The sequence below is a fragment of the Corylus avellana genome, chromosome ca5, assembly GCF_901000735.1.
Source record: "Corylus avellana chromosome ca5, CavTom2PMs-1.0".
Taxonomy (NCBI): domain Eukaryota; kingdom Viridiplantae; phylum Streptophyta; class Magnoliopsida; order Fagales; family Betulaceae; genus Corylus; species Corylus avellana.
In genome coordinates this window covers 29871614-29888911 of record NC_081545.1, presented here as the reverse complement: position 1 = coordinate 29888911, position 17298 = coordinate 29871614, and the positions used below count along the sequence as shown (strand labels likewise).

Sequence of the window (17298 nt, the reverse complement as noted above, 5' to 3'; positions counted from 1 at the left end):
TTGAGAGTGAGAGATGTTTGCATCTTCATCAATTAGATATTTATATTGTTGGTAATTTAAACAGTATATTAAGAGAGAGTTTATGTAAAACTTACAATCCGATAAATAAGTTTTATATAAATTCTTTCATATTTATTGTAGGGAATTTTGCTTTTTTATTTTCCACTTTCACCCTTCAATAGAGCCTGTCTACTGTCTAGTGTCTACACAAAGGCACGTGACCTTGTGGTTAGTGTAGTAACTCAGATTCGACTCAGACATGCAACGAGTTGACTAAACTACCCTTGCACTTTCCGTAAATGGACGCTAACTCATTACCAGTGGCAGTTCCGAAATTTGGATCGAACAAATCCACGTCGGATTCTTCTTTCTAGTATAAATACCACCACGAAACGAAATCTTCAACGAGTCTGACTCCTCTATGTTATTGCGGTCTCAACTCATTGGCCGTCCTCAGTTGGGAATTTTCCGAAGAAGTCACATTTTACGGTAAAGTCTTTCCCGAGAAAATCCTCTAGTCTTTGATTTTTCTTTCCCGTTTATTTCTAGTAATTTTGAGGTTCTTTTTGGCGTTTTGTTTTGATTGGAATTGAAGGTCAAGGAGCTCGAGAAATTCTGAAATGGCACCTCCGATCCTTTCCTTGGTTCTGCCCTCGGAGACCGGTCGAATTCTCAGTATTCAATCTCACACAGTTCAGGTATTGCTGGTTTTTTCTTTTGTTCTTTATATTTACCGTTTGGCTGCAGTCTGCAGATAAAAAGAAAGTTGGAGTCTTTTTTTTTCCTGATAAAAACGAAACTATTACATTGACTGAGCCGGGAGTCTTGCATGCCTTAATCCAGTTGATAAGTGGAGTTTGTTGGTCCTGTTTTTTATTTTTTTAAGCTTAATGGTACTTCATGAATGTAATCTCAGTTAGTTCAATGTTGGTGTTGATTTTGACTTAGAAATGATTTGCCTATTTGAGTGGTTATTTCAAGCATGGTTATGATTTATGTGAAATGTGAGCCGTGGATTTTTATTTTTTTATTTTTTATTTTTCTATTGAATATGTGCTATAATGAAAATAACAAGAAACCTGCTTGGAGTTTTATAATCCTCAAGCCATGGAACAGAATTCAAAATAAATGGTATTTCAGAAAATGATTACAAATGCATGCCTTTTTCTTTATTTTTTATTTCCTTTTTCAGTAATTCTTACCAACCCATTATTGTTAAATTGGTAATAGATAAATGCCAATGCATTGTATGTTATATCCTCAGAATTTTATTTTTCTTTACTTAATGGAATATTATATATGCGTCACTGTTGAGCCTCACAAAAGCATCCGGATTATGATACTGTTGAAGATTTTATGGGCGATTACCCTTTTTTTGTACAGATTGCGACACTCAATCGTTGGGTATAAATAGTCAGTTGCCGTGTATTCCTTGTCGCGATTTCGTGTTTGTCTGGTTTGCATTATTGTCAGGGGAATGGCAACTGGATATAAATAGCCAGTTGCCGTGTATTCCTTCCTTGTCGATATTTTGTGCTTGTCTTGTCTGCATTATTGTCAGGGGAATGGCATCACCAGTTTTGCTTTATGCCGTTAAGTAGTACACATGTTCAGCTACTGCTGAGTTATACCCCTTGCCTCCAAATTGAGAAATAGAACTGAATAATCCTAATACAGTGCCATAGTGTGAATGAAACTAATTTTTTTGTTATGGATTGACAATAAATTCTAACTGAAAACAAGATGCTCGTGTATCCTTGACGTGGTCCAACCTCTCTACGTCACTCAGGCTTTGAGTTAATATGCCAGTATTGTTACCAACCCTTTTTCTTTCTTTTTCATTTCCCTTTTCAATAATTCTTACCAACCCATTATTTTTAAATTGGTAATAGATAAATGGCCAATGCATTGTATGTTATATCCGCACAATTTATTTTCCTTTACTTATTGGAATATTATATATCCATCACTGTTAAGCGTCCCAAAAACAACAGGATTATGACATGGTTGAACATTTTATGGGCAATTACCTTATTTTTTTGTACAGATTGCGACAACTTAATCGTTGGATATAAATAGCCAGTTGCTGTGTATTCCTTGTCGATATTTTGTGCTTGTCTTGTCTGCATCAGTGTCAGGGGAATGGCATCACCTGTTTTACCTTTTGCCGTTAAATAGTACACATGTTCAGCCACCTCTGAGTTATATACCCCTTGCCCCCAAATTGAGAAATCGAACTAATAATCCTAATATTGTGCCATAGTGCAAATGAAACTAATTTTGTACTTATGGATCGACAAGAAATTCAAACTGAAAACTAGATCCTCATGTATCCTTGATGTGGTCCAACCTCATTACGACACTTGGACTCTGTGTTATTTGACATAACCTGAATTGGAATGTTTCACATGATTTTAAAGTCAAACAAGATGCATATTCCCTAACAGTTACCATTTTATCTGTTGTCATTTCATGTCTATTGGTGGAGAGTTCTGTTTCTTTATGCTGTGAAGGTATTTTGGTCATATAGTTAGTGAATTGTTGATGCACCACTGCATGCTATGTGCCATTATTTGAGTGAAATGTTTGATGTCTTACCATCTCTTATGTTACGGTGTACATAATATCACAATGTTATTATTTCCCTTCCCCACCTTTCCCCTTGCTTGGTGACTCAATTGTCTGGCTTTTTTGGGTATCCCATTCTCCCACTTTGGTTATAACCCTTGCCCCCAAATTGAGAAATCGAACTAATAATCCTAATACTGTGCCATAGTGCGAATGAAACTAATTTTGTACTTATAGATCAACAAGAAATTCAAACTGAAAACAAGATCCTCATGTATCCCTGATGTGGTCCAACCTCATTACGACACTTGGACTCTATGTTATTTGACATAACCTGAAATGGAATGTTCACATGATTTTAAAGTCAAACAAGATGCATATTCCCCAACAGTTACCATTTTATCCGTTGTCGTTTCATGTCTATTGGTGGAGAGTTCTGTTTCTTTATGCTGTGAAGGTATTTTGGTCATATAGTTAGTGAATTGTTGATGCACCACTATATGCTTTGTGCCATTATTTGAGTGAAATGTTTGATGTCTCACCATCTCTTATGTTACGGTGTACATAATATCACAATGTTATTATTTCCCTTCCCCCCCTTTCCCCTTGCTTGGTGACTCAATTGTCTGGCTTTTTTGGGTATCCCATTCTCCCACTTTGGTTTGGCATTATGTAAAATTAAATTCCCCAGGTGTTGAGTGGAATCGAAGAATCATTAGCAATAGGGTCATGACCACTAAAGAATGTAGCTGGGTCCAGGGTGGCTCTTCTCTATGGACAAATTGCGACCTCCGTTAGCATGCATATCAGAGTACCCAAACTTGAATTTTACATCTATCTCCCTGAAGAGAGGAAGTGTGATTGAGTCCCAAGAATGAAGTAACTTATTGGGGAACATAAAAGAAGTAAAATGTAATGAACCTGGTATTCTTTGCTCCGTTCTTTGGCTGGGGACAGTAGACACACCAAAAATTTTATATATATATATATATATAGGCTTTAAAGATAAAATATCATTTTAGACTAATGGCCAACTTGCGGCCTAGATGTGTCAAAGAAGCAGTGGATACATGTTCTTTGTTCAAGTATAAAGAGAGGATATAAGTTATAAACTGAGGAGGAAGAAAGAGAGAGAGAAAAAGATTTGTTGTGTGTTTGAGTACCAGAAAGCTAATAGTAAAAGCAAATGAAGAGATAAAAAAAAATATACATATATTTCTAAAATCTAGGAGTATAAAATATAAAAGTGGTACTGTGGTGGTTTTGGTGGGATTAGGAGGAGTGGAAGAATATGCCATCAAAAAATAACTCTACTTTTTGTATGAACGAGATTTGTTTTTTGAAAAAAAAAAAAAAAAAAAAAATGTTTTGTGTGTATTAAAGTACTGGAAAGGGTGTAGTTTGAAGCAAACGAAGGGATTTTGAAAAAAAAAAAAAAAAAAAAAATCTAAAATCTAGGTTTTATTTTGTTTTAAAGGAAAGTGGTGCTTCTATGGGATGAGTTGTGAAAGAAAATACAACCAAATGTTAAATAACTATGCATTTGGTGTGCATGAGAATATAGTGGTATAATGGCGAGTCTTTGCTGAGTCTGTTTCTTGCATTTTAAATTGTTTCCGGGTCAATGCCATTATTCACATGGCACGAGAAAGGAATGTATAGATCTTCTCATTGATTTTGGATCTGTCTTTAAAAGCAGAGATTCATATGAAGTAGATTAAAAGCTCATAATTATCCTTATACCTTCATATCTGGCTTAGTATCTCTAAATTTATGCTATCATTAGTCTCTCAAATTTGACACCATCTTTTGTATCCCAATAAATCCAAATAGTCTCTCATAATTATCCTTATACCTTCATATCTGGCTTAGCATCTTTAAATTTATGCTATCATTAGTCTCTCAAATTTGACACCATCTTTTGTATCCCAATAAATCCAAATAGTTCTCATGTGAAGCACATCTTTAATTATTGGTGTGTGAACCTTGATTAGAATGTTTGTGTGACTTTTTAGTGCATCACAATTGGAAATAAACAAATTACTGTTAGGGTCTTTCAACATCAGACGGAAATGGCCTTGTTCTATTTTATTTTAGAGAGCATTTGAAATGAGCTCTAAATAAATGTTCCCCATGGGATAGTTGCAACTGAAACAATTTGTTTCAAGCCTGAACATGAGAAAAAAAATTCTTTTTTACTGAATTTATTTTTATTTATCTCCTTACACATACACAAATATATATGTGTTAGAGAAATGGAAGAAAGAGGAATTTATTCCTTATGGAGTTACAGACGCCATTTCAGTTTGTGTGCTGTTGGCATAACAGGAGACCACATTTATACCTAACACTGTTGCTTCCTTCTATTTCTTAGGGATACGTTGGAAATAAATCAGCCGTCTTCCCTCTCCAACTATTAGGCTATGATGTGGATCCAATTAATTCAGTGCAATTCTCAAATCACACAGGCAAGCTGCTACTATTATTTCATTCAGTCTCAGTAACTCTGAGGCCTGATATACGGTGCGATGTCATCTATCAATCTGTATAGGTCCAGACAACATATAAGGAAGGTGCCATTGTAGTTTAATCTGCCTGAAAATATTGCAGGATACCCAACTTTTAAGGGCCAAGTTTTGAATGGACAACAGCTATGGGAATTAATAGAAGGTCTTGAAGCAAATAATTTATTGTACTACACTCATTTATTGACAGGTATGTTAAGGTTAGTTTCTGTATCTGTGATTTGAAACGTCATAGTTATGCGTTTCATTTATTTATTTTAAATTTCAATCTGCTCCTTGAAAGTCTCTGTAATCCTGTATATTGAAAATTGAACTTACTTCTCCCTGTTTTGCAAAGAACTATGCTGGTATTTGGAATCTTCCTCTGATAGTATTTTTCTGTTAACTACTTTTATTTTTATAAGTAATTGCAAATTCATTATAAAGCGCAGAGGCGCAACCCAAGTGCACAAGAAATATACAAGAGAGAAGCCTAGGAAGTAGCAGAGTATTTTGCTATTAACTTAAACTATGAGCAATATTCCTTTCCTGTTGTCTGGCAGTTTTCTTTTTTTCACTTGTCTGATTTGTTCTTTATTTGGACATTTTCCTTTTCATTTTACATGGTGTTAAGTCTGATTAGTTTATTTGCAGGTTATATTGGTTCAGTTTCTTTTTTGAACACTGTATTGGAAGTTGTGAAGAAGCTTCGTTCGGTAAATCCAAAACTTACATATGGTAAGTAGATTACCTACTAATTATTTCGGAAGTTTTTGCCATAATCGATCACAAGTGCACCTTTTTTTGGTCCTTTTACTATTACTTTGGGATTATTCATTGACCTAGATATACTGGCGACCGTAAAAGTGGTTAGTTAAGGGTTTTGATTTGTTGAGTAAATATATGGGCATATTGTACTTTTTACTTGAATATACTGTTCTTTGATGGTGTCAAGTTTCCAGCAGTATAGCCATTTTTGCAAGGAAGAGCATTTTGACAGATTATATTGATTTATTTGAGATGAAAATAAAAATTGATTGTCCATTTTACTTGAATATAGTGTTTCCCAATGACGTAAACTTTCCAGCTGTTTTACCATTTGCGCAAAGAATATTTTGAAAGATTATATTGATTTATGTTAGATGAAAAACAAAATTATGCAATTAATATATGATATTAAAATAGAGCTCGGTTTTTTTTTTCTCTAGCACAAAATTAGTTTGGATAAGGCGCAGTTGCTGGCTGTTGCAGTACTTTTGTTAAAAGCTGTGGTACTTTATGCAGCAGCTGCTGACAATTATGATTAGGTTAGAATTAGTTTATCCAAGTGCTCTGAAATACAAAAATCAAAAGAGATCATAGACATGGACCAAGACTTGAAGAGAAGAAACTATTGACATAATATATACAGTTTCTGTTCATTGATTTAGGCTTTAGTTTCATAGATGTAGAATGGTGTTTCTTTGTTTTTTTTTTTTAAACTCAAGAGTAACAGGTCAAGCATGGAAATTGTGCCACATAGAATGTGCCTGTAATTTATTTATTTTTTCGTTTTTCTCAAAAGAGGAAAAAAAATGCCCTTTCATCTATATCTTATTAAAATTTGGCTTTTCTTGTCTAGTCTGTGATCCAGTGATGGGTGATGAAGGAAAGCTCTATGTCCCTCAAGAGCTGGTATCAGTATATCGTGAGAAGGTGACCAATCCAGTTGACATGGTTTTCATCTCGGGTCCTTATGATACCATATCCTTTTCCCATACTCCATTGCAATTATGTTATTTTTATTATTATTTTTTCAAATAACTGGATTGTTATTAAGAAGGTTTAAAAAAATAGTGATATTCGCAAAATGTCCTTTGCTTTATGTTAATGTGGCACAATTTTCAGTAGGATAAGGGTAATGAAGGAAATTAAAGAAGTAAGAGCATCCGCTTACTTTCAAAAAAATTATGTGTATTCTAAGATGTCCCAAAAGAAAGAATATTTTTAAGTTGAGACAGGGAGTGTAAAACTTGAATGTAAATTTTGGAATATTTGGATGCTCCTACTTGTGGAGCTCAGATTATGTAAGACAAATAGTTGAAATCGTGTATTGGACATTTGGGACAGTTAGATCCCAAGTATAAGACTACTAGAGTAATCATTTAATCGTGAATGGTTGCCCATTGATGTAATTATTTCTCAATGTAAAGATCTTTAGAGAGACTTAAAATTGATGTGATGATTACATTTTGTTTATGCTCTCTATGATTAGGTTGTCCCAGTGGCTTCAATGTTGACTCCCAACCAGTTTGAAGCAGAACAGTTGACTTGTTTCAGGTAGTTTTTGTACCTTAAAATGGTTGGTGAAGCTTGCTATGTTGAGTTTGAGTCTTTTACCTCCAGATAAGTCTAGGTATAGTATACTTTTTTAATTTTTTGACAAGTCTAGGTATAGTCTACAGTTCACCAATATCTTATTTTCCTTTTCTTTTTCATCTCCACGTATTTGCTGTTGGAAATATGGGTGAACTTAAGTGTGGCAGATTAAAAAATAGTTAAGTGAATACCAAATAACTACTAAATATAACCTACAAAAAATTGGAGTAGGAGATGTTGAAACCTAGAAGCTGTTACTCACTTTGTATGGCTTTCCGTCAAACTGAAGATTATTATTATATTTGACAGCATCCCAACTTTTTCTTAACTAGCTTCATAGTTGATACGTAATATTATCTTATAAGACATGAAATTATGTCTCAACAAGTAATGGGGGGAATCTATTGTGCCTCATATTGTTATGTGAGAATAGGTTTTGATTTGCACTTGTTTTTCTGTCCACTTAGTCTTTCTATTAGAAGCATGTGTTATCTTTCTTCCTCCCTGCCTCCATTTCTATTTTTCTTTATAATCATATATTTTATATATAAATATGTTAGAATTGATTTTGAAGCTGATAAACACAAAGTTTCACCTGTATGCTTGGGTTGCATTTTCCTCCCCATTCGGAGCTACTAGTGGTTGATGTTTTAAACTACTTAAACTTCATGATGAGTCTTAGTATGTGTTATAAAGATTAGGTTGTAACCCTTTACTCTATCCTGTGCCTTTGTGTTACTGTAGCTCTTGTGCCTAAAGATAAGATATGCTTGTCACAGGATTGGCTCTGAAAGAGATGGCCGTGAAGCTTGTAACATCATTCATGCCGTAGGACCATCAAAGGTTTTGTTATATCATTTACATATTGAACTCTTCAAGTCCTGAGATGCTTACACTTTTTGAATGTGCAAGATTCTTGTTTTGTTCTTTATTTATTTGTTTCTTTAGTGTGTGTCATGGGAGATTGTCATTTGTCTTCTTTATCCTTGAATACTGTCATTGGAGTTAGGGGTATAAACCAACCCCCTCAGGTCATAACATACAATCTTCCGGCTTCCTACGCAACTGTGGTCAGAAGCTAATGTCTTCAACCAAACTGACCCATAGGGTTGGTAAGTACCGAACCGCACTGCATCAAGTGTCAGGTAGTGATTTTTGGTTTGTTGAGTTGAGAAGGCTCACCTAATGTGATGGAGGAGGAGCCTCCTACCATGGCAGTGGCTCCCAGATAAATCTCTCGCTCAATTACCTCCTCATACAGGGCATCTTTCACTTGCTTTGGAGGAGGAAGTGTGGAGGAATGGGAAGGCGAAGCTGGGATTTTTAGAGGTTGGGGTTTCTGTTCGGGTTTTTGAGGAGAACGAGAGCAGTGCCTAGTGGTTTATTAGGGATTTCACTGTCAACATCTTTGTGAGCAAGAAAGGAAGAGAGTTTATTAGGGATTTTACTGTCAACATCTTCATGAGCAAGAGAGGAAGAGTGATGGCAACGAAGACAGGGTTTTTGTTTATTCTCGTTGGACGATTGTTCAAGATTAGGGTTTATGTGGGTTTATGGGTCTTCTTCAAATTTAAGAACCAGTTTTGCTACCTCTTGAAGATGGGGTTTCTTCAATTTTCACCGAGATCTGTGAATTTTTGCTGGTATATGGGAGGAGATGCCAAGAGCTCCTCTCTTGGCTGGAGTTAGTCGAGTACTTGAGTTTTGGGGGTGGCTTTGCAAACCCTACCTAAACAAAATTTGTGTTATAAGTAAGGGTGATAAACACAGATTGGAGTCGGTTGGTTTTCCATCCTTATAAATTTGACTTCTGAATCGACCCTCCTTTGGAAGTCGATTTATCTTCCAACCACCAACATGGTCGGAGTACGGCTGGTTTTGGTCAGTTTGATAGGGTCTGGCCGGGCACGTTGATACTCAATTTTTTTTAATAGACCTAATTGGAGTACCTTTTATACTTACTGTGTATTAGAGTTACACACCTCTTTGTGCTTTCTAATTAGAGTTAAATTATGGTGACATTGGAATACAAATGTCTCAAAATCAATGAGGCAGCCATATTTGTATCAATATGTGATAGAAATTGATCACTCAAGTTAACTGTAATCTTAATGCTTGGAGACAGTGAAAAGAAAAAAAAAGTAGTGAATGTAGAAGAATAAACACTGCTAATGGTCTGGTTTTCTAGAATCTGCTGCAAGAACAAGAAAGAATTTGGTATCTTCAAGCTCCAGCTGATAAATACTATACCTGCTCCAGATGCACATGTATTATTGCATAGAAAAGAGCAGATGTATTCTTGATTTCTGAATCTGCAAAATACTGCAGTTTAGTGAACATTATTAATACAGTGGCATGAGCATGGGCATGCTATAGCGCTCTTTCTTAGAAGGTATAACATGCAACAGTTTCCTCAGATGAAATGAACTTAGTTTTGATGGAAAGGATCACAGCTAACTTTGATGGCTGAACTGGCCCAATCACATCTTTTTGTCCCTCAGTCTGTGGGTACTTCCACATGGTGGTCAAACCACTTGGTTTGGAACTGTTGTTTTTGATTGGTCTTATGACACTAAGAGCCTTGCCTAATGCCTAGTACCTATTCAGTTACCTCCTTTAGCTTCTTAGCAATTAATTGATGCAATGATGATCTTCTAGTATACTTCCGCAGATGTAGGTAGTAGATTCCTAGGTTGTGAGATTCGCTTTCAATTGAAGCCATAGACATCAACTAAGGCTCCATTTGTTTCGATGGAAAATATTTTTCGCTTATTTTCAACGAAATTGTTTTTCAGAAAAAAATGATTTCCTTGAAAATATTTTTCGGTGTTTAGCTCGTACGGAAAATGAGTGATGACGGACAACAGCCAAGGAATACCGGCAACCTCTGGCAATTTGAGAAGGAGAAGCACAAATTTGGAAAATAGTTTATGATTTTAAAAAAGAGAAACTATTGTAAAAAAATTAAAGAAGCTTTTTTGGTCAAACTGAAAATGTTTTCGGTTTGAGTATTATTTTCCGTCCCATCAAACACCGGAAAATATTTTTCAGAAATCATTTTACGTCGAAACTAACAAAGCCTTAGTATGATATGGCAAAGACAACATGTGCTATCACTCATACTACCATCAGATAGCTCCATTAGATAAGCACCACGGTTTGTCTTCTTTGAAGTTTGGGATCCATGTGTTAACAGGTCCATATTCTTGGTTGCTAGATTCTCTAATGTTTTTATTGTGGGCATTAGGAAATTTGTGTTTCAGTTCCACTTTTCATACACGGCATATCATGCTGTGTGACTTGACTTAAGTTTTCATTCCTTCAATTGCTTATTCTGAAAATTTATACATGCAAGGAAATTGTCCATGAACTCATGTATATGTAATTTAACATCTCTCTCTCTCTCTCTGAATTTTATGTTGTAATGTACATATTCTTATAAATTGCAGGTTGTGATTACAAGCATAAATATAGAAGGCAATCTTCTCCTTATTGGCAGTCATCAGAAGGCAAAGGTAGGCTATTATAGATGCACTTGAGGTTTGAGATTTCAACCTTGGCTTAAACTTGGTCATTCTGAAATCTTAAGTGTGAAGCTGTGCTGCTATTTATGTTTCCTTCTTGGAATATTGCCTCTCTTGTTTATTGGGATACTTAGGTCTCAATGTTAGTTTTCCCTTTCCATGAATGTACCACTGAATGCCTTCAAATGTTCCAGTTAGAAATTATACTGCTAGTATATGAAAATACCAGAAGCAATTAGATTATATTAAAGACTTTGAATTCCATTGTGGCTGTCACTTCAAAAGGCTAATCTATAATAAGTCTGGTTAATAATCATTTGAAATGCTAGCTTTAATTTGGATCTCTTGAATTAAATGGATGTTGCAAGTGTGTTCCTAATGCAGCATTCATTTTGTTTATCTGTCTTAAGGTCTATTTAAAACTTCTTCACTTGCATTTTGGAAATAATTATACAGCGGTTGATTGATTATCGTGGTAAATACATTTTTACTAAACTCTTGATGTGACAGGATCAATCTGCTGAGCAATTTAAGATTGTTTTCCCCAAAATTCCTGCATATTTCACGGTATGTAAATGGTAATTGTAATTCCTTTTGCCTGCAAAACTTTCATGGTTTTACTCTGTGGTACCAAGAGTGATTTGTAACTGGAAATTGCCTTTTTAGCACTGATCATTTAACTAGATGACAGAATTTGACAATTTCCCTGCTCCAGCCCAGGATTTGAGACAATAAAAATAGCACATCCATGGCATGTGATATATATGAGATCTTGAATGCAGTGACATTAGAAACATGGTTTCATGATGGATGCATTTGACTTTCCAATGGTGTTGCCTGTATCTGCATTAGCTTCTTGGTCATGAAAAGAAAAGACTGTAGGATATATGGGAAAATCCAGTCTAGATTACCAGAACATTGTCAAATTTTGCCAAAAAATTGATGAAAGAAGATAAGAGACCTTGTTATACTTTCAGACTGGCCTTGTTCTCATTCTATTAATCTTATTGTTATTCTACAAATATTTTGTTAGAGAAAGTGAAATATTTTATATAAATAAAGAATAAAAATAAATCCTTTGTACGTTAATTTCTTTCTTTTTTGAGCTTAAGCTTTCATTATCAAATCTATTTACTTACAAAAAAAAAAAAAATAATTGTATATTAGTGACATAACATTATCATCAGTATAAAATAGAAGAAAGTTCAGTTATAGCTGGTATCAAGCACAAGTCAGGTTCCACAGTATTTTAGTTCTTATCAAAAGTTTGACCTTGATTATTAAATATGAAGTAAAACTTTTTCCTTGCTTATTTGTGCATTCAATTTTTTTTTTCTTATTGCAACAACAATTTCCTTACAAGATGCACTAAATTGACAATCATATATGCATATGCTTGTAGGGAACAGGAGATCTTACGACTGCTCTTCTACTTGGTTGGAGCAATGTAATGCCTCTAAATTGTATTCCTGCTTAAGCCGAACGCTGACCGGTTCTTGGCAATAACATTTTATTTTTTACTGATAATTGTCCTTTATTTCTTCTAGAAATTTCCTGACAACCTTGACAAAGCAGCAGAGCTTGCAGTATCAAGTGTGCAGGTACTCCTTTCGCTGTTTTTGCTGTTCATTACTTGAAGTTGCTTTGATAATGTCGTAGAAGTGTTGCTAGAATGATAATAATCCTTCTGTTGTCTTGCATTGTTGACACTAATTTGTTTATAGGCATCAAGTTGGATAACACATTGTATCTGATGCTTTAAGAGTTTAATTTAGATCTTAACTTTCACGTCATTATCAGATATATTGGATGAGACCCATCAAGTAAAAAATACTAATTCAACTGTTTAACTAGGATTTGTGCGTGAAATTACCCTATCATTCGGAAAAAGGTGTGTGTGTGTGGGGGGGGTGGTCTGGAATTGATTTCAAAGGAGATGAATAATGGGCTCTCTATAAGAAGTTGTAATGGATTTGATAGCTTCAAGTTTTCTGCTCAGGCTCTTTTGGGTCATATTAAAGTCAAAAGCATTCATGTTGCTGGACTTCTTTTTATGAGCCATGGAGAGATTGGAGGCAATAAGCATGAGCTCTGGGGTTATATTCCCATAGCTATCTTCTATCTATGAGAAGTGTGGCCATGATTTGATATTTTTATTTTGAAACTGATTGACATACAATTCAAATAAGCTTTTATGGGTTATTAATTGAGAAAGGTAAGAAAAGTGATTGAATCCGAAATGTTACTCCATTCTACTCAAGCCTTAATTCCAATTAAAAAGCTGCGACTTTCGTATCTAACAAGATTGAGTTGACATCACTCAAGCACAATGTTTCGGGTGACTTCAAACCTAGTCTTTCTGCAGTACCAGGATCACTTCTTGATAGATTCTCTAGCAAGTGATTTGGTGAATTTTTCTGGTTGTCATAGTTCTATATTGTACAGGCACGTCTTTCTGCAAAAAGAGTTTTTGGTGTCTCATATTCTCCATGCTTTGACTGGTTTGACTATTGAGATCAAAACATTCTGGGATGCATCAAATCAGTCATTTAGGGAACTTGCAACTTTTCATGAGCTGAAACTTCAAAATGTTTCTGCCTACAGGACAAAAGAAGAAAAGAAGTCATTAGAAGAACTGATATTCTTGATATTATTAAACTATGACCTTGCAGTTCCACTGTGCAATTGGATCTTCTTCTTTGAACTATGGTTAATTGATCGCTGGAGCTCTTCAATCCTTGCAGGCACTTTTGCAGAGGACAGTGAATGACTATAGAAGCGCGGGACACGATCCCCAATCAAGCAGTCTGGAGATTCGTTTGATTCAAAGCCAGGATGACATTCGCAATCCAGAAGTTAAATTCAAAGCTGAAAAATACAACTAAAGGGGTTAAATGCTTTAGACCATATTTAAAAATCATGCTTTATCTGATACTAGTACCCAATCTTTAGGTATATTTTATAAAAATAAAATGTGGATTTATACACTTTTGTTTTTCCATAAATAAAAAGCATTTTGTTTGTTTTCTGGCTTTTTGTTTGTTTGCTTGCTTTTGTTTATGTTTTCTCTTAATGTCTCTTCAAGTCATGACTTTGCTACTAGTTTATGTGGTGGCCGGCAGAGCATATAACCACACCGCCATCATGCTTTGATCTTTTGCTTCACTGTATTTTGGTACCTGTTGCCGTGACCAAAAGAGTGCAGGGATTGTAATGGATGAGGATTCTATAATATTAGGGTGCTTGAATTTTACTGAAATTTGGGCAGTTTAAAAGAGGGGCCTACGGGTCTTACCTTTCCCGAGCAGCCTAAAATAGGGAATTCCAAGCTGATTGTGATACCACTCTGAAATAGGTTTCAAAATTGTAGACAAAAGATGAAGGGTGAATAGTTGATGGTTAATTTCTGCACTGTGGTGAATCTGGTGATGCAATGTGATTTTTGACCTTATAGTCAACGAAGGTGGAAAATATAGCTTAGCTTATGGCATATACCTCCTGGTTGGTTATACAGGTATATGCATAAACTCCAAATACAATATTACCAATTTGGGCTCTGCCTAAGAGAGGGGATTGTGGGGTTCATCTATTGTTCACTACTCTGAATAGTCTAGAATGCCAGACTCACCTGGCCGGGTCAGGTAGACTCTTCAACTTCTCTCTTTTAATTAAGCTGTCTAAATTTCAAAAATACAGGCAACCAAATAACAAAAAATCTTAGTTACAGGTCTATATAGACCTGGTCATTGATTTACTATTTGGAGGAATTGAACAACAATTTTTCCTGTCGAGTGTCGTCCTTCTTCTTGCATTCAAAAGCGATTCTAATCTCCATAAATCAAACATTTGTCGATATCAAAGAAAATAGTGTTCATTTTTAAAAATTGTGCCCAAAATCAGACGCTTGAAGAGACCTTTACCTTTGCCAAACACTGCACAGTACAACCCCCCCCTCCCCATCTGGCAAATTACGATTTTACCCTCATTTGCCATGCTTGTTCAATTTTTGTTGGGGTTTTTAAGGGAGACAAACGTAGAAATTTCATCCCCAAAGCATGGGTAGGGCTCCATTTGCATTCTTATAGAAGTGGGAGTGGGAGATTCTGCATGGATAAGTATTATTCTCAGCCTTGCATTCCATTAAGAATTAATTACTTTTGACGTTGTCGTGCAAGATAATTTCCCTTCGTCAGCAACTGTTTGTTAAGATCATGCATTAAGGAAATATTCATGTATGGACACAGATCTAAAAACACATTTGCTTATCCTATTGTTGGCAAAGCTAAAGCATCTGTACTCAGGATCTCCCAAGTATTTGCTCCAAACTCAGAGACAATTTTATCATTGAAGGAGACTCCCATATTGTTATCCAAACTATCCAATATCAGCATGTGTATAGCTAATTAGGACATTTGAGTCATTTGACCACCATACAGGATATCCTAAGCCTCCAAAATCGAGCCAAACTTTGGACTATCCATAAAATTGGAATAAATGAAAATTTAGTTTATGTAGTTAGCCTAAATTATAAATCGTTCATTGCGGTATCAAAAATAATTTAGAGGTTTTCAAGGTATGTCAAAATAACAAATTCTGTTAAAACACTTAACAAATTCTGTTCATGTCCCATGTCCACACCAATAAAATGATGACACATGTCACTCTTAAATATGTAAAACTAAAATTTTTTAAACACAAATATGAATTGTGTAAGGGATATAGTTTTAGTGGGCCTTTAAGCGTAATGGGCCATTGTAATGTGGGCCTTTTAGTATAATAAGCGTTGGAAGTTAGAATTGTGTAGCTAAATGAGGGTTATTTAAATATAAGCAATCCAGTTCATTAGAGGTATGAAAAATGACTTCAGTGTTTTAGTTGCTTTCTTCTGGAGAGTGGGTTTCTCGAACAATCCGTTTATCAATACAATTTCTCTATCAATTTCATCATCTTTCCATTATAATCTTATATTTTTCATATTCGATATACAATATCCACACATCTTATAGATTACAAATCGAAAAATAGAAAAACCCATTACAAATTGATATATCAACACGTACACCTGCACTACTTCAAGAAAAGCATGATACTCAGATCCTTCATTAATTTATAAAATCAAATATTTTACAGCACACAGATGAGAGCATCAAAACATAACACAATTAAACTTCCTTCATCTAAAAAACAGAAAATAGAAACATCAAAGACGAAGACACAACTTCCTCCGATCCTCAACGGCTCAGTCAAAATGCTTATATATTATTAAGGCTTGGCTTTGCTAATTGGTGACTTCTCTGCTTGTGGATGAATGAGATCTCCAGCAGGGGGTGGTTTACCAGTCCACTTTTTATTTTTTGTACCAGCTGATTCGGGATCGAAATCCTTGGCAAAATGAACCCCTTTTCCTGCTGCTTCTGGATGATCAATACGACCTTTAATTGCTTCTGGCATTGCTTGGCTGTCCATCGCATTCTTCCAGTATCCTCCAATGTCCTTTCTTGCAGCCACATCTCTGCTAGCAAACTGCATGCATGCATGAATGCCCAAAAGTCACAAATTATATTAATTAATCGCATGCATTTTCTATAAATAAATTCACAATATGTTCTATATATCATAATCAATTAATCCACTTTTTACTTGAGTCCATATTTAAAGGTTTGGAAAAAAGAAGAAGCAGAAATACAGAATACTGAAGGGTGCAACTTAAGGTTACTTCTCCCTTCAGAAATGCTTACGAGAACAACAAGTGATAAGAGGGTAAGGAAAGCAAAGACAGTTTTCATCTTGGAACCAAGGCCTCTTCTTTTTCTTTTTGTTTCCCTTTCTTTCTCTAGCCCCAAGGTTTCTCCTTCCTAACTCGTATATCACCACTTACTATACATATATAGCAGGACATACCATGCTGTTCATGGCATTTCAATATTTACATGAGAGTCCTAGAACACTCTTAATTCAGCTATTTTTTTTTTAGAAAAAGTACACTTACTTACGTCTAATTAATTACTACCCCATTGTCAATATTTTTTATATTACCAAAATAATGTCAATATACCCCCAATATTGTCAAATACCCTTCATAATTTTTTTTCAAAAAAAAAAAAAAAAAAAATCTTACAATTAAAAAAAGAAAGAAAGAAAGAAAGAAAGAAAAACCAAGAGGGTCATTTTAATTTTTTAACAATTTTTTTTTTTTGGGTGAATTTTTAAGGATATTTTGTCTTATTAAAAAAAATCTTAAGGTCATTTTTGTCTTTTTATTAGCATTAGGGAGACATTGACATTGCTTTAGTAATTTAGAGGAGACATTACAATAAAAGGTGGTAGTTTGAGAGGAGATGTGT

At 34.9% G+C, this 17298-nt stretch overlaps 2 protein-coding genes across 2 annotated transcripts; one reads left to right on the top strand and one right to left on the bottom strand.

Moving 5' to 3' along the window:
- The first annotated feature begins 420 nt into the window (after positions 1 to 420).
- On the top strand, positions 421 to 13982 carry LOC132180518 (pyridoxal kinase). The gene is made up of 13 exons (XM_059593385.1): positions 421 to 489; positions 596 to 698; positions 4943 to 5036; positions 5179 to 5283; positions 5727 to 5810; positions 6694 to 6767; positions 7327 to 7391; positions 8210 to 8273; positions 10880 to 10945; positions 11465 to 11521; positions 12357 to 12401; positions 12502 to 12555; positions 13699 to 13982. Exons 1-13 carry the CDS (start codon positions 422 to 424, stop codon positions 13837 to 13839), a joined length of 1020 nt encoding a protein of 339 aa, XP_059449368.1. The 5' UTR covers position 421; the 3' UTR covers positions 13840 to 13982.
- Positions 13983 to 16025: 2043 nt separating this feature from the next.
- On the bottom strand, positions 16026 to 16820 carry LOC132182920 (organ-specific protein S2-like). Its single transcript, XM_059596289.1, has 2 exons — positions 16693 to 16820; positions 16026 to 16477 (listed from the first exon to the last, which is right to left on the bottom strand). Exons 1-2 carry the CDS (start codon positions 16738 to 16740, stop codon positions 16217 to 16219), a joined length of 309 nt encoding a protein of 102 aa, XP_059452272.1. The 5' UTR covers positions 16741 to 16820; the 3' UTR covers positions 16026 to 16216.
- Between the last annotated feature and the right edge of the window lie 478 nt (positions 16821 to 17298).